General features: G+C 39.3%; 1 protein-coding gene across 4 annotated transcripts in view; it reads left to right on the top strand.

The window, feature by feature from the left end:
- LOC128018438 (globoside alpha-1,3-N-acetylgalactosaminyltransferase 1-like) overlaps positions 1-24,513 on the top strand; it is a 113,360-nt gene that overhangs the window by 2,025 nt on the left and 86,822 nt on the right. The window contains exons 2-7 of one of the 4 annotated variants that reach the window (XR_008184870.1): positions 6,877-6,906; positions 7,015-7,050; positions 7,484-7,516; positions 7,609-7,746; positions 7,894-10,778; positions 10,917-11,808. The exons of 1 other annotated variant lie outside the window; for it this stretch is intronic. Coding sequence is in view for 1 of the 3 variants with exons in the window: in XM_052603933.1 (XP_052459893.1) it covers positions 6,877-6,906; positions 7,015-7,050; positions 7,484-7,516; positions 7,609-7,746; positions 7,894-8,584 (928 nt within the window). In the remaining 2 variants the exon portion in view is untranslated. Of the gene's footprint in view, positions 1-6,876; positions 6,907-7,014; positions 7,051-7,483; positions 7,517-7,608; positions 7,747-7,893; positions 11,809-24,513 lie in introns of those variants that run through there. 2 more of the 4 variants (XM_052603933.1, XR_008184871.1) reach the window with 2 other exon arrangements.

The following is a 24,513-nucleotide window of genomic DNA, read 5'->3' as shown; positions in this document are numbered from 1 at the left end:
GTGTGGGTATCTGGACGGGGTCAAAGTCTTAAAAATTATCCCTAAACACAGTCGCACATCACAGTCTTAAATAATCCAGTTTAACACTTGTATGATATTGTACAAGCCCCAGGACGGTCTCATCTGACACTATCAAAATAATCCATATGACTATAGCTTGCTATTAATTACTTGCTTTCAATAATGGATGCATTTAACATTTAATTATACTGTATCTTTACAGAGGCTGCTTTTATGGTCTAAACAAAACACAGTGTAATGTATAAGTTGAATGTAATGTAATATTTCCTTCCTTTCTGTCTTACAGGATTGTTTGCTGGTGACTGTAGTTCTTCATCATGCACAAGGACTCACCTCGTTAACTCTTTATCCCCCGCACACACAGAAATGGTCCCTGCATCAGTGATTAGACTTTGCAGTGGTTTGATTTTTGCAGAAGATGTAACTTTGTTTTAATTATAAGCTCATAATGAATACATTACAGAACCAGTGTTGAAAACAATAGTTAAAAAATAGTATTTTTCGTATTGATAAAGCATTTTGTTCTCTCTTTCAAGCTTCATACAGTAAACTTTAATTAAGAGTTTTAGTAAAGGAGATATTCATACACAGTCATCCCCTAGCTCCAGTCATGAAGTGAATTCATGATGTTATGTCAAAGCTAGCAGGTGTTTGTTTTCCTGAACACTTTCTCTGTCTTTCATTGTTCAGACAATCAGTGTTTATTTGATGCTGTGCTGATAGAGTTTTATAGATGATATTGCACACTTGACATGCATGTCTTCATGGTGTTTTTTTGTGAGTTTGAAACATTTACATTGTGTTGTATAACATTTTGGTCAATTTAATTTTTAAGAAAATTTATCTTTTTCCAGTGCTCTCTGAAAGACATACTGTATTTACTGTTTTTGTTTGCATACTGAAAATAGTTAATGTTTACAACATTACTGCCTTTTTATTCTTTATGGTGGCAAAAACGAGCTTGGTGACAGAGGATGCAGTGTAGTAATTTGGGCATGTTGTCTTTAAATGAGTTTGACATATCAATAAATAATGAAAGATCCTTACAAAAATATGCATGTTTATTATGCTTTATGTATTTATTTGTTCATTCATTCATTCATTTATAATTTCTGTTTTTATTCCTAGAGTTCAAATGGTAAAGAATGGTAAATCACAGAAACACAAATGTGAACAATTTTAACTTTAAAACACAATGTAATATTCAATGTAAATTTTAGAAGCACATCATTTGATTAGTAAATATATTTGTCTTTGGTCAAAAAAAAATAAAAATCTTAAAAATGTGTCTTATATTTAATGAGAGGAATCTATCTGTTGGATACAACTGCGACTGCTGGGCATGTGCACATCCATATTGCCCAATTTTTGTCAAGCTGAACAACGGAGGAAGGTGAAGACGTTAATAAAACAGAATCTATTAAGTAGCAAGCTTATCTATTGTTAACCGAATCTATCCTTTCAGCCGAAAAACGAAAGACATCTGTCATAAATGGATAAGGAAGTGTGACGCTGCTGCTAAGCTTTGATGTCATTGGCTATGAATTTTCAGGACAGTCTGTGGTTGGACTATCTTTTAACCCATATTAAACAGCGCATCATGTTAAAAAGTATGTTTTGTTGCTATCATCGCATTAGTAATATATTAAGTCAACAATGAAGTGTTGCTATCTTGAGAAAAATGACATCTTTAGCGAGATCCTAATCCTAACCCTAAGCATAACTTCAATGAACTACAAAAAAACAGCCCCCTAGTGTTGCCTTTCCATAGATAGAACGACGGAGGCTTGTGGGTAATGTAGTTTAAAACCTTTTATTAACGAAACGAAATAAATTATTTATTTTAAGGAAAACTGGATATCTAAATATGTTCATTGTGCAAACCTCTATGATATATTTGAGAGGCAGGCTGAAATGTGGTATTTTACAGTGAGCAATATTTAAAATGCCTTTATGCCAGCTTTCCATTTATTTCTGAAAACTGAGCTCAACGTTATTTTATCAGCATAGCATAAGTAATAATCCTGCCCATTTCCTCTTTGATTCGTTAATTGGACTCTGATTTACAGCCATTTGAAATATACAGTTTTGGGCTCTTCCGGGGGGTGCTACTGGGCCCCTGGGGGTAGAATGGCAGTAAAACCTACATATATGTATTCTCCTCATCATGGACAACAAACTGAGCTGAGTCACATTTATATCTGACAGTTTCCACAGTATTCTATTCATCATGGCTATTATACCTTTTGACAGGACATTGTGAGGCCATCTGATGAAACATGGAAAAATTTGAAAGAAATGATTTAATAATGAAAATAATAGATTATTTCTTTGATTTTTGAAGTAAATGGCAAGAAATATAATGGATGAACCTGCAACAACTTGCCTTTATCTATTCCCCACTGTAAAGCCGTAATCAAGGACAATGTATACACATTGTGATACTTCACTATTACACAAGGACAAATTCATGCAGTGCTAAGAATGTTAATATAAATATATATATATATATATATATATATATATATATATAACTAATTAGCAAAAATCAGTGTAAAAATGTCCTCTCACCCCTGTATCTTGCTCCTCAGGTGCTGGACATCAGTAATGTCCGTGCTCTTGGTTTTAATGCAGTACAAGATCCACGTTGATCATTCCTGCTACATTCTCAGTTATCCCTCAAGTGTTTGTAACAATAAAGCCCATGGCACCATCTTGTAATGCAGAATAATTAATCTCGTAACTCCCTTTATTTCACAAAAAATTTGCATATTTGCTACTAAAATATAAAAAATTACTTTCTGGTGTACTGATGTCCCAGATGTTATTAATCCGATCAAACATGTTTATGTCTTAAATAAAAAATAATCCCAATAATATGTCGTTTTTCCAAGTCTAAAATAAACACATATGAGCCTACCTAGTAAAATGATGTATTTACCAAGAATCTTCAGAACACAATATTCACCATTTTCATTTTATTGAAGCATAGACTATAAAGTTGATAAAGTAGCATCAAGACAAATAAGATTCAATGAAAATAATTATCATCAAAAATACATTAACCTCATATATAAATCAGTTCACACAGATGAGTGATGAAATGTCCTTAAAAGTCACACAGTCCCATCCAGTCAACTGTGATACAGATCATGTGATACATATAAGACATGTGATACTGTTTCAGAAAATAATGATTCCCATCATCACATCTAAACTGGTTTCATCTCCCCATCGTGATCTTCTTCTCTTGTGTCTGGAAACAGTTTGTGGTTGATATCCAGCACTGGTGTGGTGTAGCTTTTTCTCAGCCAGAGGATCTCTCAGTCCTAAGATCCCAGACCTGGTCAAAGTGAAACAAACATTCCAGATGAAGTTGTTTAATGGACATAGAGCTCAGCTTATGTTCTGTGTGATTTTAGCAGGGTGAGCAACTATGACCCTTGTAGTACTGTATACTTACCATTCTTCAAGCTGGTCTGAGACCTTTTGAGAAGCTTCATCTCTGAAGACAATTTACCACATCCTCTTCCTTCACTCCTTTCAAGAGCATCACTTGGTCAAAAACCCTCATTTGGCTGATGAGATCATCTGTACAAATTAAAATACTGCAATAAATATGTAATTCTGCAAGAATTAAGAAAAAGTTACAGAGGCAAAGGACTTGCTCATGAGACTGCATTAGCATTTGTAGTTCTCAGAGACTCTAGAATTCATCTATTGTTGCAGTAAATGTGTTTTCTTCCTCTAGAATCTTTCTCCAAAGTTCCTGACTTCTCTCACAAATGTGTTTTAGTCTGTGCAGTGTAAGGCCTGGCTTCAAACCAATCAACTATCAATTCACAATTTATAACATAACATTTAGAAAACAATGAAATAATGTACATTGGTGTTTATATCAACTAAACCAATTTCATGATACTTGTCTACTCTTAAAACAGGTGGTGTGTTTTTAAAAACATAATATTAAAAATGTCCAGTCACACTTTGCTAACATGCTGTAATTGTAATAGTAAAAAAAGAAATCAAGGCTGACATGACCAGTTCTGTGAGAGATCATCATAAAATGTTGTGTAACACAGCATTGCTTCAACACACACATACCAGAGGACTTCTGTTTGTTTGAGCACAAGATGGCTGTCTTCATTTCTCATCCTGAGCAAATCATTTCCTTGGTCTGCCTTCTCTTCTGTGAAACAAGATAATCTCTACTTACTCTGTGTGCAATTAATATTGCTCATTAAACATAATTAAGTTAATTTAAAATAAGATTCAGACCAGAGCATTTGATGAGTAAATGTTTATTCAAAAATATTCTAAACAAATGTACCTGGGAAGAGCTGATCATGGCGAGATTCGCTGAGACTCAGTAATAGCTCTTTTAGTTTTTAGGAAGGTTTGTGAGGGTTGGCTCTTGAGTAAGCTGTTGAGCTCGATATTTTAGACCTGAAAAAGAAGAACAGTGTTACCAGCAAACAATCCTGTAAGACAGAAAGGAAGGAAAAATTACATTACATTCAACTTATACATTACACTGTGTTTTGTTTAGACCATAAAAGCAGCCTCTGTAAAGATGCAGTATAATTAAATGTTAGATGCATCCATTATTGAAAGCAAGTAATTAATAGCAAGCTATAGTCATATGAATTCTTTTGATAGTGTCAGATGAGACCGTCCTGGGGCTTGTACAATATCATACAAGTGTTAAACTGGATTATTAAGACTGTGATGTGCGACTGTGTTTAGGGATAATTTTTAAGACTTTGACCCCGTCCAGATACCCAAACTTGCAGTCTTGGCCACTTGAGAGTGTGTGTACGTGACAGTGTGTGAACGAGACTGTCCCCGGTCTTAATAATGCCAAAGCACAGTGTCCTTAACACACACTAAACCTCTCCAATACTGCTCCGGAGCGCTATACAACGCTTAGTGTATCCCATCATCCATGTTTTGGAATAAATCGTCAGACTTTTTGCGAGATCTCACAAGAGGTCATGGAAAGCTGTCCAATGTACAGTACGTGAAATATTGATAATTAGATATTAAAAATCTCTATAAACACATACGTGTCCCATAAGGCAGTGGCTCCCAATCCTGGTCCTGGAGAAGCCCAACACTGCACATTTGAGATGTCTCCCTGATCAAACACACCTGATTCAACTCATCAGCTCATCAGTGAAGACTCCAAGACCTCAAAAGTGTGTTTGTCAGATAAGAGAGACGCCAAAACCGTGCAGTGCTGGGGTTCTCCAGGATCAGGATTGGGAAACACAGTCATCAGGTGATGAAAAGTTCGACACACACTTGTGGTCATCATGCTCACTTGAACACTAGGCCAAATACAGGAAATACGTCAAATAAGTAATCAAGTGGTCAAGTGCAAAGATGGCAAGTGTGGGTATTTGGACAGTGCAACAGTTTAAGAAAAAACAAATGCTGTACAAATTATAAAAGCAGGAATGTTTGATAAAAGGGACAAACTATCACAGACTTACTGCTGCAAATGTATGCCTCCACAGCTTTCTGTCTTCTCCATTTCTGAAGGAATCCCTCTCCAGAAACACCACTGGGATGACTGCTTCCTTTACGTCTTTTCAGCTAAAAATAAAAATAATAAAAAAGGGGAGAGAAAATAAAATTGAATTATATACAGAATGTTAATAATGATCTGTGAGCATAATATTTAGATATAAACTGATATGAATAAACTGCAAGATGAAAAAATATTTTTGTAAATTATTTTTTATTTTTTGGATTTACATTAAAAGGTATTAAAAGCATGGTACAGAACATATGATTACTGTTATATCTGTCATATAAAAGCACATAAAAACACTAACATTACAGTGATACAAACATAGCTGGTTTGGTGATTATTGTATTGTTGTATTGATTATTAATATACCATAGTAAAACTACAGTTACAGTTACTAATGTCCCGTTTACTGTGTTTTAACTTCACATTTCATTTATTACTATTGTAAGTGTCGTGATTACCATGATTTTACTACAAATACAACTTACATCATTGATCCTGAAATTAATAATAATATAAAACGGATCGAAGGTCTATGGAAAGTCATGTGACAGAGTTTAATCACACTAATTAGCAGCTGTGTTCATTTATTTAAACGCAATGAAACTCAAAGACAGCCGCGGATGACCGATATAATACAGCGATTAAACATATGGCGCTAATCTGATTAATAAAGAAGACAGAATACATTTTATAAAAGGCATTAAAAGAGCGTATTTACGACTACTCACCCAAACTGTGGAACTGATAGCAAGTATCGCGCGATGTGTGCTGAATGAGACTTCTTGAACGTGATTTCATAGCGATAAACATCTCATGTCCTTGTGTCGAATTCTGACGCCAAAAGTTTCCCACTGAAAGCAATGAAGGTCGTAGTGCTTCGATATTCGACGCCGAGAGGCACATTTGGCGTCATAAAAGTGACGCTAGGGGCGCTTGACCATGCTTCGGTTTTTGACGCCTTTGGAGTGAGAATGGGTTGTTTATTTTTACATATACATTTCTGGAACTACATTTTAGGACCCCTTTAAAAATGAGAGTGATATCATAATATCAAGATATCATATTAAGGCCCCAGTTAGACAAAATGTATATAGAATTTTTAAAGACACGTCTCACTGGTTTCTTTACTGTAGTAGTCTGGTTGTAGGATTGCTGAATGCACAGCAAAAATCTTGGTTGATTTTCAACCCTACAAAATCAAACAATTTTTTACTCTGGATTTTCTTTTGTACATGACAAGCATAAGATATAAAACTAGAAGAAGAAGATTAACACTTACAAAGATCTCTCCTAAAGTAATATATCTTTCTTTACAGGGTCATTTTTCTGAATAATAACCAGAAAAGGTGAGTTTAGTTCAGTTAGAAAAGCATAGTGCAATTGTAATGTATATGTTGTTCTCTTGGTTTGAGAAGTTTGCATTAATTAATTATTTCATATTTTACTGTTTCAAGCTGCAAACAGCAGAAAATAAAACAAGTCTTTATCGAGTGAGTAATGATGTGCATACACATACATCACTATTCAAAACACACACACAATCATGCGACACCACTTAATCAAATTCAAATCAGTAAGAGATTGACTCTGTTAATATCAGGCCAAAATGGAAGGAAAAGCCCTTTGGATTGCACTCATTGCCAGGGTGTGTAAATTTCCTCTTCTTAAAAGTGACTTTATTTTTAAGCTGATCCATAGTTAATGAGGACTACTGCTCTAGACAAGAACACTTTTGGTTCATGATTGTTTTTGAGGTTCTGATCAGATGACCAGTGAGAGTTAAATGATTACATATTTGGTTCATAGATGGACATAAAAAAATATAAAAAAAACACTCTGAAACCCATGTTTTAAATGTGTATCGACTCCATGAACAAAATAAATGTGTATTTTGTTCTGTCTGCTTATTCATTTTTATCACAGCTTGTTGTACAACCAGCCAAGTCTGTTGGTAGGGTGGTGAGTATTATGTTTTTAGTATTAACCTGTTATAGATCACTTCCAATCATGAATGAAATGATTACAGCGCTGGATGTGTGTTTTTAAAGAAGTCGGATGGATGTTGCTTCTGTGACACCATGGTCAGCTCCAATCATTTGGGAGGGAACCTTTGACCCCATACTGATCGACTCTATCTACAAACAACACAATCTCACCATAGTAACCACAGTCTTTGCTTTGGGAAAGTAAGTCTTCATGATACCTCTCATTTTATTAATAATTCGTATTTGTTTCCCATTCCTCTGTTTTTTTCTTGATTCTGGAAATAGTAATTATTAAAGCATAAATGAACCATAATATTTCTCCGTGTGTTTGTTTCCTCTGTTTGTTAGATACACACGTTTTGTTAAAGATTTTCTGGAGTCAGCAGAACAGCATTACTTTGTTGGATTTCGAGTGCATTACTACTTGTTTACAGATCAACCAGAATCGATTCCTGAGGTGAAGATGGGTGAAAAACGTAATTTGACAGTTCTAAAGATCCAGAGTTTGAAAAGATGGCAGGACATCAGTATGAGCAGGATGGAAAAACTGGAAAAACTAATAGAGAATGAACTGGCCAACAAAGCTGACTATATTTTCTGCCTTGACATAGATACAAAGTTCTATGGCCGTTGGGGTGTGGAGTCTTTGGGTCGTCTGGTAGGTGTGATTCATCCTTGGTTGTTTGACGCTCCAAGGGATCGATTCACATATGAGCGTAGACCAGAGTCTCAAGCATACATTCCAGCTGGGGAAGGTGATTTTTATTATGCTGGTGCTGCATTTGGTGGCTCATTAGAAGATGTACATCAACTCACCAAAACCTGCAGGGAGAAGCTGCTCATTGATGCTGCAAACTCCATTGAGGCAGTATGGCAAGAGGAGTCTCACTTGAACAAGTATTTCCTTTTGAACAAACCTAGTAAACTGCTCTCTCCTGAATATATGTGGAGGGACATCAATGAAAAAGCAGCCCAAATAAAAGTTGTTCGCTTCTCTAATGTAGCTAAAAACTATGCTGAAGTCCGTCCAAATCCATAGCAACCAGTATACAGGGACGTTCGCTGAAAAAAATGGAACTGTTCGGTTCTCCACGAGCTGGGACCACAGTTCAACTTAAATCTGTAGTATGGTTTGTTATAAATAACACATAAAACAAACTGTTTCAGTTGATGGATTCGCATGAGAGAGAGAGAAAAAAAACCTGGACAAACCATTCTGTCTTGTTCAGTGATGCTGTATGCTCGAATATGAGCAGTCATTTATTCCATCTTCATTCAGGTGATGAATAGTATGAAGTTAATTTAATGGCAAAAAGATTTGCATACACAGGGTAAGAGTTGTGGAAGTGTACAAAAGTCTGTAAGCATAAATTAAATTTGCATGTGTAAGAGAAGCTTTGTAAAGGTTTGTAAGTTTTTTAGGATGTAAGCATATAAAGGCATGCAGCATTTTACTGTTACTCATAAGTGTAATTCAAGTTTTGTGAAACTGCAGCTTCATGCTAAAGCAAAATAAATATGATCTGCATTCTTCTAATTTCCATTTTTCCACACTTACACTTTTGGCACGAAAACTGTTATTTTACGGAATGTTACTGTTTTATTTAAAAAACAATGTTCATGTAATTTAGAAATACAGTTTAAAATGGTAAAATTAGACTGTAAATGTACATATTCCATGTAAAATCACATGAAAAACGTAAATGTGCATAAAATATTTTAGAAATATCAAAAACTTTGATAACATGCAGGTGCTGGTCATATAGTTAGATTATCATCAAAAAGTTGATTTATTCACTAATTCCATTCAAAAAGTGAAACTTGTATATTATATTCATTCATTACACACAGACTGATATATTTCCAATGTTTATTTCTTTTAATTTTGATGATTATAACTGACAACTAAGGAAAATCCGAGGTGCCTGTCTTCCCTGACTCATCTGATGACCTGAGGGATCAGAGCGATCGGGGGGAAAGCGTAAGGAAGGAGGCTTGGCCAGTTGTGGGCCAGCGAATCTATGTCCTTCGAAAAATAGGTTGGGCAATGAGTGTTGCTTTCTGAGGCGAAGAGGTCGACCTCGTGAAATCTCCCAGATTTTGAAAACCGTCTGGGGATGGAGCATCCACTGGTCCGAGGGGACATTGCTCTGTGAAAGCATGTCTGCTCCCAGATTTGTCTTGCCAGCTAAATGCGTCGCCTTGAGCGACCGCAGCCTGGGTAATGCCCATTCCAGTCCACAGAGGCTGGGGCACCCCTACAGGCGTTTTCCAGAAACCTAAAAAAATGCTATTTTCCGTGGTGAGGTTGGATTCTGAATTCAGAAACAAGATTCATTAGGACCAGCACTTAATGTCACGCGCGATTTGTAACTTTAGTAACTTTATGTTCCTTTTCCGTCTTCAAGCAGTGGTTATTACGCCTGTATCCATTCATTGTCGAGGTCGACGCTTCTAACACCGGTGTAGGCACTATACTTTCTCAACGCCATGGATCACCAGCGAAGTTATATCCCTGTGTCTTCTTTTCTCGCAAATTAACTGCAGCAGAACGGAACTACGACGTGGGCAATCATGAACTTCTGGCCATGAAATTAGCACTAGAGGAATGGCGCCACTGGCTGGAGGGAGCATCACACCCATTTGTAGTTCTCACCGACCACAAGAATCTCTAATATCTTCGCTCGGCCAAAACGACTAAACCCCAGACAAGCAAGGTGGGCGTTATTCTTCACAAGATTTCAGTTTACTGTAACGTATAGACCTGGTTCAAAAAATACCAAGTTCGATGCCCTCTCGTCAAACTGAAGAAATGGTCTGCTCAATCTTCAATGACAGTATTCTTCCCACGAAACTTCTCATTGCCCCTGTGCAGTGGGACATCATGACTGAAATAAACAACCTGAATCTTCAGAACCCGCCACCTCCTGAATGTCCCGCAAATCTCACCTATGTTCCAGAATCCCTACGAAAACGCCTATTAACCCAGGTACATGTTTCACCCAGTTCAGGACACCCCGGAATCACTGCCACAGCACTTCTGCTCAAGAACCAATTCTGGTGGTCCACTCTGTTAATTGATACCACCAAATTCGTCCAGAACTGCACCATCTGCAGCACGTCTAAAACCCCCAGACAACTACCAGCAGGACTATTACAACCACTGCCCACACCACAACGCCCATGGTCTCACATCGCTATCGACTTCATCACTGATCTTCCCAACTCACAAGGTAATACTACTATCCTCACTATTATCGATCGATTTTCCAAAGCCTGCCGTCTAATTCCCCTGCCGAAACTTCCCACCTCCTTTGAAACTGCTGAACTAATGTGCAATTATGTATTTCGTTTCTACGGTTTACCGGAAGACATTGTCTCGGACCGGGGTCCTCAGTTCACCTCAAGAGTATGGACTGCCTTCTTCAAACATCTGAACGTGAACGTCCGCCTCACATCTGGCTACCATCCTCAGTCCAATGGACAGACTGAACGGTTCGGTTCCTACGATCGTGTCGCCAACAGGCGGACTGGAGCAGGTACTTATTTTGGGTGGAGTATGCACAGAATTCTCTCATGAAACCAGCCACGGGGGAGACCCCCTTTAAATGCGTGCCGAACCACCCTTGTTCCCCTGGGCTGGTTGCAACGCAGTGAGGATGTCTAGGACCATGCTCATACCCACTTACTTCATGCAGTAAGAAGACAGGAACAGCAGGCTAACCAACACCGACGCCTGGAAAAACCGGCCCCTCGACCTCGTGGTAGACCCCGTCGTCGGTTGCTTCCTCGCGTCAGGAGCCGCTCGCAGGGGGAGGGCTCTGTTACAAAGGAGGCTCCCGTGCTGCTTCCTTCCCACCACCAGAGGGAACTCTCACCTGAATATTGACTGTACCCATTGAACTCCAATTACCATCCTGCCTCATCCCAGGGACTAATTACACACACACCTGCAGCTAATAAAAACACACACATATAAGCAGCTCACTCACTCTTACTCACCGCGAAGTCTTGATTTGCCCCGGCTGTCACTACTGAGCGTTTGTATCCATTTAATCTGCCTTCTTGTTTTGATCTGGACTGTTTAATGTTTACCGATTGTTCTCTGTCTGCCCTGACTCGGATTGACCTGTTCCTGTGATTGTTTGCTATCTACCCTGTTCTTGTGCCTGTACCTGGTTCTATCTCAGCCTTGCCTTCTCCCTTGTATCTACTGGTGATTGACCCTGTCTTGTCTGACTATCAAATAAAGCTGCAAATGGATCTCTGCTGATGCTTCACAGCACTGACACACTTACATTTAATGAATGTAAAAAAAAAAAAAAAAATGAATTGGCAATGAGTATGGGGATCAGCTCATTTGATTTAAAAATAAATAAAATCCTGATCAGAGCATCCTTGACTGAAATAGAGTTAGTGTCTTAACACTTGTACTCATATCTGTAGAACATGTAGGTTAAATAATTATACGTTAAAGTTAAAAACTTAAAATATGTACTTAAAAAAGAAAACAGGATGACTTTGAAAAGCATAACTGTAAAATTGTGAGGAAGAGCTGAGCAAGTCTTGCACATTTATTTCCAGGTCTGAGAGTGACTTCTTTTCCTTAAACTATTGCACCTATTTTTACAATAAAAGACATGTGGTTACATAGAAACACTTTGCAAAAACCGTGCTTCCGTTTCCAAATGAACTAAACTTTTGGCTGCAATGAAACGACTTCCGGACACATTGAAAGTAGCCTATTTATGCTCTCTCACAGGCGAGAATGTTTGAAAGTGCAGTCTTTGTGCAGGTACAACAGTACGTGTATTGCAAGTTTTCAATGTCTTTTTGCAAGTGTGCCAATGGGTTTCGTCTTAAATGGCATTTCATAATCTTGTAATCTACACCTAGGGAAAATAGTTTCACAACTTCTGTTTCATGACAGTTTTAATCAACCTTCTAAATTAAAACACTGTCATTGAAGCTGATAGGGGTTATTGATAAGGACTCTCTGATAGGGATTCACAGATGACACAGATAGGGTTCAGAACTATAATACATTTGTCAATATATTTCTTGTTATTTTTGTAGATTTCCTAAAATTGCAAATATTTACATGCTTTTCTTTTTCTTTTTCCTCCTTACATATAAGTACTGTGAGCATCTAAAACCAAGGTCAGCGTGAAATGTTGAGAGTTGCCCAATACAAAAATGTTCACAGATTACACTTGCAATAGTTGTGAGGTTTCTGTTAATTTTCTAAAAGGTTACAACATGAAGGGCTACACAGAAATTACACAGATTATGAGCATGTTGCATAGTAGGCTGCAAGTTATGGTTCAGAAATTACAATGCATTTAAAATCATGTTTACTGTCATCATCGGCAGTTATCTTCTGCATCACAGTGTGAGTCTCTGCAGAGACCTTTTCAAGTCAAGTTACTAACTGTCAGTAATATAATTATTCAAATTTGGTTTGAATATTTTTAAAAGGAAAACTATTTAATAGTTGCAGTAAGTTTATCACAGTGTTACTCATCTCTTCTTTTTCTTATGCATGACAACAGGAAGTTATGAGGGGCCGTACAAGCCATAATTTATTCTGGCACTCTCACACACTTACATTCTCATTCACATAAAAAAAGACCAGGTTCAAAACAGCACGGGCAGGTTATTCCTGACACGATGTAATTTGGTAACACAAATGTATTGATCATCATGATATATTATCTTTAAATGGATCCCTGGGTATGAAGGCTTGTATAGCTTAATATAACTTAAATTATGTCCTTACTAAAAATATGTAGTGGAATATTTCTGTGGTCCACTAAAAACCTCAAAGGCATCGGGGCTGAAGTGGACATAAAAAAGTGGGTCTTTAGGAAGTTTTATTTGTCCACATGCATCTTCCCATTCTTTTATCCTCTTCTTATCGCTAGGAAATCAATGAATTGCTTCTCCTGTTGCCCTTCAAATGAAAATTCACTCCTCACCAAATTCCACGCCTTCACTCGTCTGTATTGAATGCTTTTGAACAATGTATACAAGAAAACATACATTTCAACATTTGTGCACTCATCAACCACAGTCACAACATTTTTAATGCTTTCTAAATTATCTTTTTAACTTAATTACCATATAAAATGTTAATTGTTTTAAAGTTATCAAAATACATTTTAATACTCCTTTTTAAATCAGTTCTCAAGTAACACAAAAATGAATTGTACTTTTAACAGCATCCAGCAGTATTCAGTATCTCAGCATCACATGGATTCACCCTTGTAGTGATAAATACAAAATAACTTTACAGCAGAAATATGTGTACATGTATGTAGTAGTAACTAGCTTAAACACAAACGACACAGTACACACTCATATATGTCGAGACTGGGTCACGACGGAGCCACGAGGTCTCCAACTGCTAGCATAAAGTTACACATCTTTGCAGTTAGCACGAAACTCTTTAAATAACGCAAAAGTGTCTATTTTACCCATATAAAACCATAACACCATAACGAAATGCATTATAAACATATGTTATTATCTACATTGCTTTGTGATTGGTAAGTACCTTAAAAAGGGGGAAAGTAACGGGAGAAGGTTTAAGAAACACACATGACGCAGCTCTCGCCTTCACTCGTCTGTATTGAATGAGGAAGAGAAGCGCGCGCATGCAATCCCCCTACAGAAGCCCTGAGGCATTACACATAGATCGACGAAATCAACCAATAGAAGGATCAGAATTATCTACATTCCACTTCTCAATATTACTCGTCTAGTTTTTAACAGTGACAACATTAATACAGTTTTTAACTTTGACAACCTTAAAATGTATTCTAATATAACCATTAATATAACAGACTATAGTAAACCTATTGTAAATTAGATGAGTTAGAAACACTTGTCACACATGAACCGTGCTTTCGTTTCCAAATGAACGAAACTTTTGGTTGCAAGGAAACGACTTCTGGACACATTGAAAATATTTATGCTCTCTCACAGGCGAGAATGTTTGAAAGTGCAGTCTTTGTGCAGGTACAACAGCATGAGTATTGCAAGTTTTCAATGTCTTTTTGCAAGTGTTTCAATGGGTTTCGTCTCAAGTGGCATTTCATAATCTTGTAATCTACACCTAGGGAAAATAGTTTCACAACTTCTGTTTCAAGACAGTTTTTATCACCCTTCTAAATTAAAATATATGTTAAAGTTAAAAACTTAAAATATGGACTTAAAAAAAGAAAACAGGATGACTTAGAACAGCATAACTGTAAAATTGTGAGGAAGAGCTGAGCAAGTCTTGCACATGTATTTCCAGGTCTGAGAGTGACTTCCTGCTGAAAAAGGAAGTAATGGATACCAAAAAAAGGTAGAAATATATGTATGTAAAAGGAGAATGCATGTGTGTGAAAGCAAAAATGTATGTATGTGTAAGGAGAATGTAAGGGCCCTATAATACACCCTGCACAATGCGACGCAAGGCACAGTGCAAGTGTGTTTGCTAGTTTCAGTCCAGCGCTGTGTTATGTCTGTAAAGAGGACTCTTACTGAAACTTATTTTACTTTTTATTGTTCTCCTCAACCTTACTGAACTCCCATCAACTCAGCACTCATATCACTGAACTGTGTGAAAACATTCTAGCGTCAACGTCACTGTCTGTTCCTTACTCTTAAAGTGACCAGCGCTCTTTATATCTTATCAATGTAACAAACACATAACTTTAATTAAACACCAGATTATAAGTCTAACTAAGCATGCAACATTTCCCCTCCCCTCCCAGTGAACTAAGTGTGAAAGAACGTTAAGTAGTCCTGAAAGCGAGCAGGCCGAGTGTGCGATCTGGTGGGCCTGCCTTGGGATGGTTCAGATGGTGGTAGGGATGTTGCTTGCAAGGTCACTGGATGCTGTGGTTGGGGCAGAAGGTATGAAGAACCAAGCAGAGAGCAAGGGAGCACAGTGTCTCGGGTGTGATCTGCACCAGAAGGCCACGGTACTTTCCTAAGCCGACTGGCATGCCAACGGGAACCATCAGATAGCTGGAATGTAACTGGACCTAACTGCTTTTGAACTTGCTGGGGCTGTGACCAGAAAGTGTGGAGCTTGTTTTTCCGGTATGGCCGCTGGATCAGCACCCAGTCCATTGGGAAGATTCTTGGAATGCGGGCCTTTTTCTTTGAGTCGAATCTGCCTCGTGCTTTGAGCTGTTGTTCGCATACCCTGGCTTGCACCACAGGATTTCCACCATGAGAAGTAGGAGGGCAAAGTCTATGCAGGGGTAACTCCAGCTCCCGTCCCAGCATCAGTTTTGCTGGAGACACCCCAGTGGTGGAATGCTGAGCTGCTCTGTAGTGTAGAAGAGTCTGAGACAAGGCCTCATTGAAAGAGCAGCCTTGTGCTAAGTGGGCTCTCAGACCATTTTTTAGTGACTGATTGAATCTTTCTACGCCCCCATTCGACTGTGGGTGATAGTAAGCTGTTCGAATGTGTTTCTGGTAAACTCCGCGGACACTAGTTGGGGGCCATTGTCTGTCGTCAAGGTCCTTGGCAAGCCCCAGTGGGCAAAAAGCGACTCCAGAAAGTCAATGATGGAACTGGATGTGACCGAGCCTACAGATGTTACCTCTGGCCACTTCGAATGTAGATCATAAACTACTACAAGGAAACGCAAATGATGAGGCACACCATGGAGTTCCCCACATATGTCCAGCTGAATGTGGTCCCAGGGTCGAGTTGGCCAAGGCAAAGACCCTAGTGGCGGCGGCACTGGTGAGCCTGTTTTCCTGCTTACGAGACATGGAGCACAATCCCGAACAAGCTGTTCAATGTCTTTGTCCAACCCCAGCCACCATACTAGATCCCTACAGCGCTGCTTTAGTTTGACTATGCCGAGATGGCCCTCATGAGCCATGGTCAGCACTCGTCCTCTGAGTCTAGCAGGAATGATGGCGCAGTGTCCACGAGCCAAGCATGTGTCATTCCAGCATGACAATTCGTGTTTCACTCTGGCATATGGCTGGATATCTGTTGCCACTTGAGTTGGCCAGCCATTCAGGACATACTCACGGACCGCCGATAGTGTGGAATCAGCAGCAGACTCCGCTGTGAGTTCCTCCAGGGACACAAAGGCTGTCAGGGGTGCATGCACTAAATTAATAAAATCCCCGTCCTCATCCACCTGACAGAAGGCAATGGTCGATGATACAGAACGAGACAGCAAATCGGCCACCACATTATCTCTGCCTGTGGTGTATTGTATTGTAAAGTCATACTGCTGGAGGCGGTCAGTCCAACGGTACATGCGCAGTGGTTTGTGACCAGAACCATAAGGAGACATAAGCGCACTGAGGGCTTGGTGATCAGTCCGAAGGGTAAATTTTCGGCCATAAAGGTAGGCATGCCAGCGCTCGCAGGCCCATACACAAGCCAGAGCCTCCCTCTCTCCAGTGGAGTACTTTTGTTCGGTCAGGCTGAATGCACGAGAAGCAAAAGCCACTGGCCGTTCGATGCCATTCTGGAGTTGTGAAGAACAGCACCAGCAGCAGTAGCTGAAGCATCACAAGTGACCAGTGTGGGGCAGTCAAGACTAAAGTGTGCCAAGACAGGTGGGCTTTTCAACAGCTCCTTAAGCGTGCGCACAGCATCAGAACAGGCTGAAGACCAGGTCCATGGAGCATCCTTTTTGAGCAGTTGGCGTAGAGGGTATGTAATTGTGGAGTACTGAGGCAGAAAACGCATATAGTATGTTGTCATCCCTAGAAACGATGCCACCTGTGCTACGGATGAAGGCTCCGGCACCTGTTGTATAGCCTCAATATTGGAGTGCAATGGCGACATGCCCTCGGCTGAAACATGAAAACCAACAAAGTCAACCTCTGGTACTGCAAATAAGCATTTCTCCATGTTAAGTGTCAAATTGTGTTGACTGAGTGCAGCAAAAACAGCCCTTAAGCGCTGTTCATGAATCACTGCATTTGGGGCATGGTCAATGAAGTCATCAAGGTAGATGGCAGTGCCAGGGACACCAGCCAGTATAGTGGACATTATTTTTTGAAAACAACTTGGGGCCGAGCTGAGTCCAAAAGGCATCCTTGTGTAACGAAATACGCCAGAGTGCGTAACGAATGCAGTAAGATTTCTGCTGTCTGGGTGGAGGGGAACCTGGAGATAGCCTTGACGGAGGTCGAGTTTGGAAAACATTGTCGAGCCATGAAAGTGTGTAGTCAGCTCTTCGATTGATGACAGAGGGTAGCGATCTGGGATTACTGCTTTGTTGACGGACCTTAAATCTACACAAACTCTTAGTCCGCCAGATTTTTTCTTAGCCACTGTCAGATTAGACACCCATGGGGAGGCGTCGACAGGTTCGATGATGCCCTCTGCTTGCAGTTTCACAAGTTCTGCTGTGACTTCCTCACTCAATGCCAGCGGAATGCGGCGAAGTGGCTGAATTACTGGTTTAACTGTAGGATCCAAAAGAGGCTGATGAGTGAACGCAGCTAGGCAGCCAAGGCCTTCAAACAATGTTGGCCATTCATGTTGCCAGGGACAGCTGACAGTCAGAACTTGAGCCCCCTTATTGTCCAGCAAAGAAAAGCCCAGACTAATAAACAGGTCCAATCCAAGGATATTGTTGCCATGGTGTGTAATGTGAAAAGGGAAGTCGGGCAGGACCTTCATGTATCATGTCTCCACTGTTTACACTTGATTCGTGTGATGTATTTAATTTAGCAGCACACTGTGCAGCAGACTCAATTTGAGAGGCCAGAATTACAGCTTTCTCTAAAGTGAGATCATCATCTTCCAATAACAGCCGCTCCCGAACGAGTGTATTGGTTGTTTTTTCAATCAACTGATCTCTTATCATCTCATCTGATAAAGCACCAAAACAGCACGGTTTTGCCAGTCCTCTCAAGTCTGCGACATATTGAACAATCGACTCACCAGCGCGCTGTCTGCGCTGCCGGAACTGCAGCTGTTTTAACAGGACACTCTGTTTTTTTTCAAAGTGTCGATCTAGCAGTGTAATCGCATCGGCGTAATCGTCCGCATCTCCGAGTGTGCGAAATACACACTGTCCTTCGGCACCAAGGCAGTGGAGGAGTATGGCCATTTTCCGCTTCGTCTGGACGCCATTGAGGCCCATTGCTAACAGGTATGTTTCAAACGACATTTTCCACTGCTCCCATGGGACCGTAGGTTCGCCAGGATGGGGCAAAAAGGGGTTCGGAGAAGATAGCGACAGCGCGGGGAATTCCTCAGCCATCCTTGTCGCCAATTGTTATGTCTGTAAAGAGGACTCTTACTGAAACTTATTTTACTTTTTATTGTTCTCCTCAACCTTACTGAACTCCCATCAACTCAGCACTCACATCACTGAACTGTGTGAAAACATTCTAGCGTCAACGTCACTGTCTGTTCCTTACTCTTAAAGTGACCAGCGCTCTTTATATCTTATCAATGTAACAAACACATAACTTTAATTAAACACCAGATTATAAGTCTAACTAAGCATGCAACACGCTGTTCGCATTTTCCCGTCCAGCACCACGTCGTTTAATTAGCAAATGCATTTGTGCCCATGGGCATGCTGGCCTAAAAAAAGGTGTGTTCAGGCGCATTGCTATTTTAAGGAGCTGAAAATAGACTGTGCCATAGACCAACTCAAACCTGATCTAAAGTGTGGCTCAGTGCTTTTTCTTTGTTATATAAAGAGCATGTTAGTATAGGCAGGTCCTCAACGCGTGTACCGTATTTTTCAGACTATAAGTCGCACCTGAGTATAAGTGGCATCAGTCCAAAAATACATCATGATGAGGAAAAAAACATATATAAGTCGCACCAGACTATGAGTCGCATTTATTTAGACCCAAGAACCAAGAGAAAACATTACCGTCTACAGCGACGAGAGGGCACTCTATGCTGCTCAGTGTAGATTACAGGAGCACTGTGCAGCAGCTCTGGCAGAGCTCCCTCTCGCGGCTGTAGATGGTAAAGTTTTCTGTTAATTCATTTATCTTGGTTCATGTCAAATTAATTTTGATAAATAAGTCGCACCTGACTATAAGTCGCAGGACCAGCCAAACTATGAAAAAAAGTGTGACTTATAGTCCGGAAAATACGGTACATGCTGCTTATCAGGGACACACAGCAGCACACAAACATGCAAAATATAAAAAATCTAAGGATTGCAATGCATAAAAAATTTTTGTAGGCAAATTTTATATATATATATATATATATATATATATATATATATATATATATATATATATAATACACGGTGCGTACACGGTGCAAGTTTTGCTGTCGTAGGAGTTAAATTTTTTTCAATCGTGTGGAAATCGTGTATGCACGTATGGTCGTGGCTCGTATAATGTGTGAGGAATTATGAGCTAAGCAGAGTGCCTTACGAGCACTTCCCGACCTCCCGATCATTTTTAAACAAAAAGTCCTAAAAACTTCTTGAGCTATCAGTTTGAATTTGTGACATGTGCACTGTTCAACTAGCTGATTTGTTGATCTATCTGAAGTTGACCAATCACGAACTAGGAAAACCACAGAAGTAGACGAAGGCGGCAGCGCCACGGTGAATGTGGACTATTGACAGAGGATAAACTTGCGTAACTCTAGCAGGAACAGCGAGTGATGTATGTAGTTTCTAGCAGCGTGTACCATGCTTTTTAAATCTCTCTCTCTCTGTGACACACACACACACACACAGACACGCATATGTAGTTTACGGGGACTCTCCATAGACGTAACGGTTTTTTATACTGTACAAACATATATTCTATCCGCATACACTACCTCTATCCATCACGGAAAAATGCATGTTTAAAATTTCAATTAGACCCAGTTTAGTATTTTTTTAAAGCCATTTGGTTTACGAGGTGACAGGAAGTGTCCTCATAAACCATGTTTACGTTGTAACACCCACATCATTATAGATATTTGTATCCCCATAAACCATATACAAGAACACACACACACACACAACAACTAGTAATATGATTAAATGGCTTATCACTTTTGACCAAGAGGTGGCACTGTAATCAAATCATTTTGGCGTGTTCTGTGAGAGATGACAATGGCACACACAAAGTTTAGTGTCAATATGCTAAAGCATTGCAGCGATACAGGCTGAAATGTGATTTTGGCATGATGCCTCAAATTTGTCGCTGGGCTATGCAAAAACGGTTTTGTCTATCGACACAAAATCCATAACATTTTGTCAGCACAGTCTGAAGATCATCTAAGTCGAATTTGGTAAAAATCGGACAAACGATTCATGAGGAGTTCGTAAAAGTCGGTTTTCAACATAAATCAAAATCGCGGACCGGAAGTTCAGCTTACTCTGGCATATTTGGTATCTATGTTGTCGGCATAAGCCAGGGAATATTTTGAGTCCAGTTTCATTGCAATAAGCTAATGCATAAAAAAAGTTATTAGCATTTTTAAAGTGTAATTATTGATGGTTAATGGTTTATCCAAACTGTTATCCAATTTATGTTGCGTGTTCAGTTTGAGGTGACAATAACATATACAAAGTTTGGTGCAAATATATCAAAGCTTAGCAGAGATACAGCCTCAAATGCATTTTGGCATCGGTCCAGCAAATTCGTTGATGCGCTAAATGAGAACCATTTTGTATATCGACATGAAATCCATAACTTTTGGCCACTGGGGTCTGAAGATGATCCGCGTCAAATTTAGTGAAAATCGGACTAACGGTCTAGGAGGAGTTCGAAAAAGTAGATTTTCAACATTAATCAGAATGGTGGACAGGGCGTTCAGATGTCCTACTAAAAAAATGGTATATCTATTATCGGCACAACCCAAGGAATATTTTGAGATTAGTTTCATTACAATAGCCTAATGCAATCAAAAGTTATTAGCATTTTTGTAAATTTCATAATTGAAGGTTAATGAATGGTTAATTACTCTTGGCCAATAGGTAGCGCTGTTACAAACTTGATGTGGCATGGTCAGTGTGAGGTGACAATGACAAATACAAAGTTTGGTGCAAATATGTCAAAGCTTTGTTGAGATACAGCCTCAAATGCATTTTGGCGTCCTTGTATTTAAAAATATTCATTTTTCATATCTCCTGACCACTAGGTGGCGCTGCGTCGAAACACTGTAGGTAGTCTCAGGTTAAGGTTTTTATAACACACACCAAGTTTGGTCTTAATATGCCAAACCGTTGCAGAGATATAGCCTCACATGCATTTTTGCTTGCTTTTCCTCAAATTTGTTCATGTGTCGTTCGAGAACAGTTGGACAAATCAACTTGAATTCTACAACTTTTCACCAGCATGGTCTGAAGATGATCTGAGCCAATTTTCCTGAAAAGCGAACTAACCGTCTAGGATGAGTTAGAAAAAGTAGGTTTTTCGAAAAATTGAAAATAGAAAAATTTTGGGGTTTAATTTTGGGGTTAAATCGACTTGGCATGAGCCACGGATTCAGAAGAAAAAAGAATGATCATTTTCTGGCTTACAAAAGTTCAAAAGTTATTAGCATAAAAATATTGAAACTTTGGACAAGTGGTGGCGCTAGAGAGTTGGAGTTAGGGACTTCAAATTTGCTGTAGTTAATGTTGGGACTGTCCTCTATCAGTGTGCCAAATTACAACTTTCCCGCAATCGGTTCAATGGTCTGCAATAGACTTGCAGCGGAAGAAAAAAATGACGCAAACGGATACAATAGGTGCCTTGCACCTTTAGTGCTTGGCCCCTGAAAAAGCAATATATCAAATAAACGTTTACCCTTTGCCCTTGTCCTATAGGTTTCCTTCTATTAGTGCTAATTTATCTAGTTTGTTCACCTAGTTGTTTTATCTTATTTAGTTCAGATCAAATTTTTTAGGCCTAATCAATTTAATTTTGGTTCTTTTCTTATTTATTCAGTGGTTTCTGCTATGCAGTATTACTTAGACTGCTTCAAAGTAACCTTTTTCTTTGTTCTAACACAAATGAATAGGTTTAAAATTCTTGGTTTAAAAAGTTGGTTTCACAATTCTGTACACAAAATTCTGGTTACAGTCAGTCACTCAGTCCAACTGCTGTCTGCAGGAAGGAAAATATAGCAGTCTTTACAGTCCTACCAGGATGGAGAATACCCAGGTGAATTTACTTTCCTTTGCAGGTGGCTGATATATAGCAACAGTCTCTGTTCTCCTCAGTGGTTCTTTTTTTCCTGCTCACATTAAACAGTGTTTTAAACATTTAAATTGTAGCAAAATGTAATTTTAAGATTTTTGAGGTTGTGTATTTGGGTTACAAATAAGCTAACCTGGGTTACAGCCTCCCCTGTTAAACCCATGCAAGTCCCTTTGCATGATACTAACTGGCTGTACTGTTATAGATTGAGGGAACTCAGGGTCACTAATCTGCTCTGTGAGTGAGTTTGTGAAGGCCAGATTCAAACCTTGGAATAAGGATTGAATGATTGTAACTAAAGGATTTCCCAACTCAGGGTAAGTAAACATTTTTCTTTCTCTTTAACTCTTTGAGATCTTCTTGGAAAATGTATCTGATTTTCATCTTTATTTCTTCCTCAGGTTAATTTGATTCATTGGGTTGAACTGCACTGGTGTTGACCAGAGGATCGGTTATGTTTGCTATGATTGTGTCTCCATACAGATTTCAGATGAAAGTTGCTGTTGTTGTTCTGGACTCAGTTCAGGTAAATTACTAACTTTTCTTACATTTTTATTTTCAGGTTGCTCAGCAGGTAAGTATTCTCTTTGTTGTACGTTTGCTACCTCAGGTAAATTGTCAGATTGTGCATTACAAGATGTGTCATTAAGATTATCTCCTAGATGGATAGGAATTGATTCTGCAGAGTCAGTAGGAGCAAGAGGTGGGTCCTTTGGATGTCTCATCACATCATACTTCTGTGACGAACGTGTACCAGTTAGATACAGAGAGAGAGAGAGATCCAATCGCAGATTTCTTTATTGATGGGTAATCCAAATCGTAGTCAAAAACATTCCAAGGTCAAAGACAAAAAGACAGTCCAAAATAAACAAACAAAGGAAAGGGACAGGAAAGGGAACTCGGAAAACGAGAGGACTCGGAGGACGAGCAGAACAGGAAGAATATCAGGGAACGAGAATGCTGGATACACGAAGGGTAAGGACTCCATACAAACAACAGGAAAAGACTGGTATTTATAGGGAGGCTAATGACAATAAAGTGACTGCACCTGGTGCAATTAACAGGCGTGCAATTACTGTGATGACAGGACAAGATTAGAGGAATTCTAGTGCCTACGGTGATGTGCCTAAGGGGAAGTGAGCCCACTAGTGGACACCCAGGGAAACAGAGACAAGACAGCGTGACAACTTCTGTAGGAATTTCATGGTGTCTGTCATTTGAGGTTGTCCAGCAATGTGTGTCAACCATTCCTCATCATCATCATTGCTCAGATAACTCTCTTAATCTCCTTGGTTGTTTACCTCTGGGTTTTGTTGCGTTGCTGGCCGTTTGCAAATTTTAGACTGAGGGTGACTCTCTTCAACAGGTGACAAAAAAAAAAAAAAAAAACACAGGGCAACAGGAGGTCTCTGTGTAAAGTTCGTAAGGGACCGTCTTTATTTTCAAGTTTGACAGAGTAGACAGGGAGTTCCCCAGTACGACTTACAACGATATACACCACAGACTCCCACTTATCTGCCAGTTTGTGTTTACCTCTCAACTTCACATTTCTGACCAGGACACAATCACCAATCTCCACAACAGATTCTGATACTCTTTTGTGATATCTCTGCTTGTTTCTGTCAGGTGTTTTGGCACCATTCCTACTAGCTAACTGGTAACTCTCCTGAAGATGTGTTTTGAGAGTTTGGACATACTCAGAATGAGATTTTTGATGACTCTGTCTCACAGGTACATTGAAGGCAAGGTCTACTGGCAATCTAGGCTGATGCCCAAACATCAATTCATATGATGTAATTCCAGTTGTTTCATGCTTTGTACAAG

This window comes from Carassius gibelio, chromosome A8, assembly GCF_023724105.1.
Source record: "Carassius gibelio isolate Cgi1373 ecotype wild population from Czech Republic chromosome A8, carGib1.2-hapl.c, whole genome shotgun sequence".
Taxonomy (NCBI): domain Eukaryota; kingdom Metazoa; phylum Chordata; class Actinopteri; order Cypriniformes; family Cyprinidae; genus Carassius; species Carassius gibelio.
This window is presented reverse-complemented; position numbering and strand designations above follow the sequence as displayed.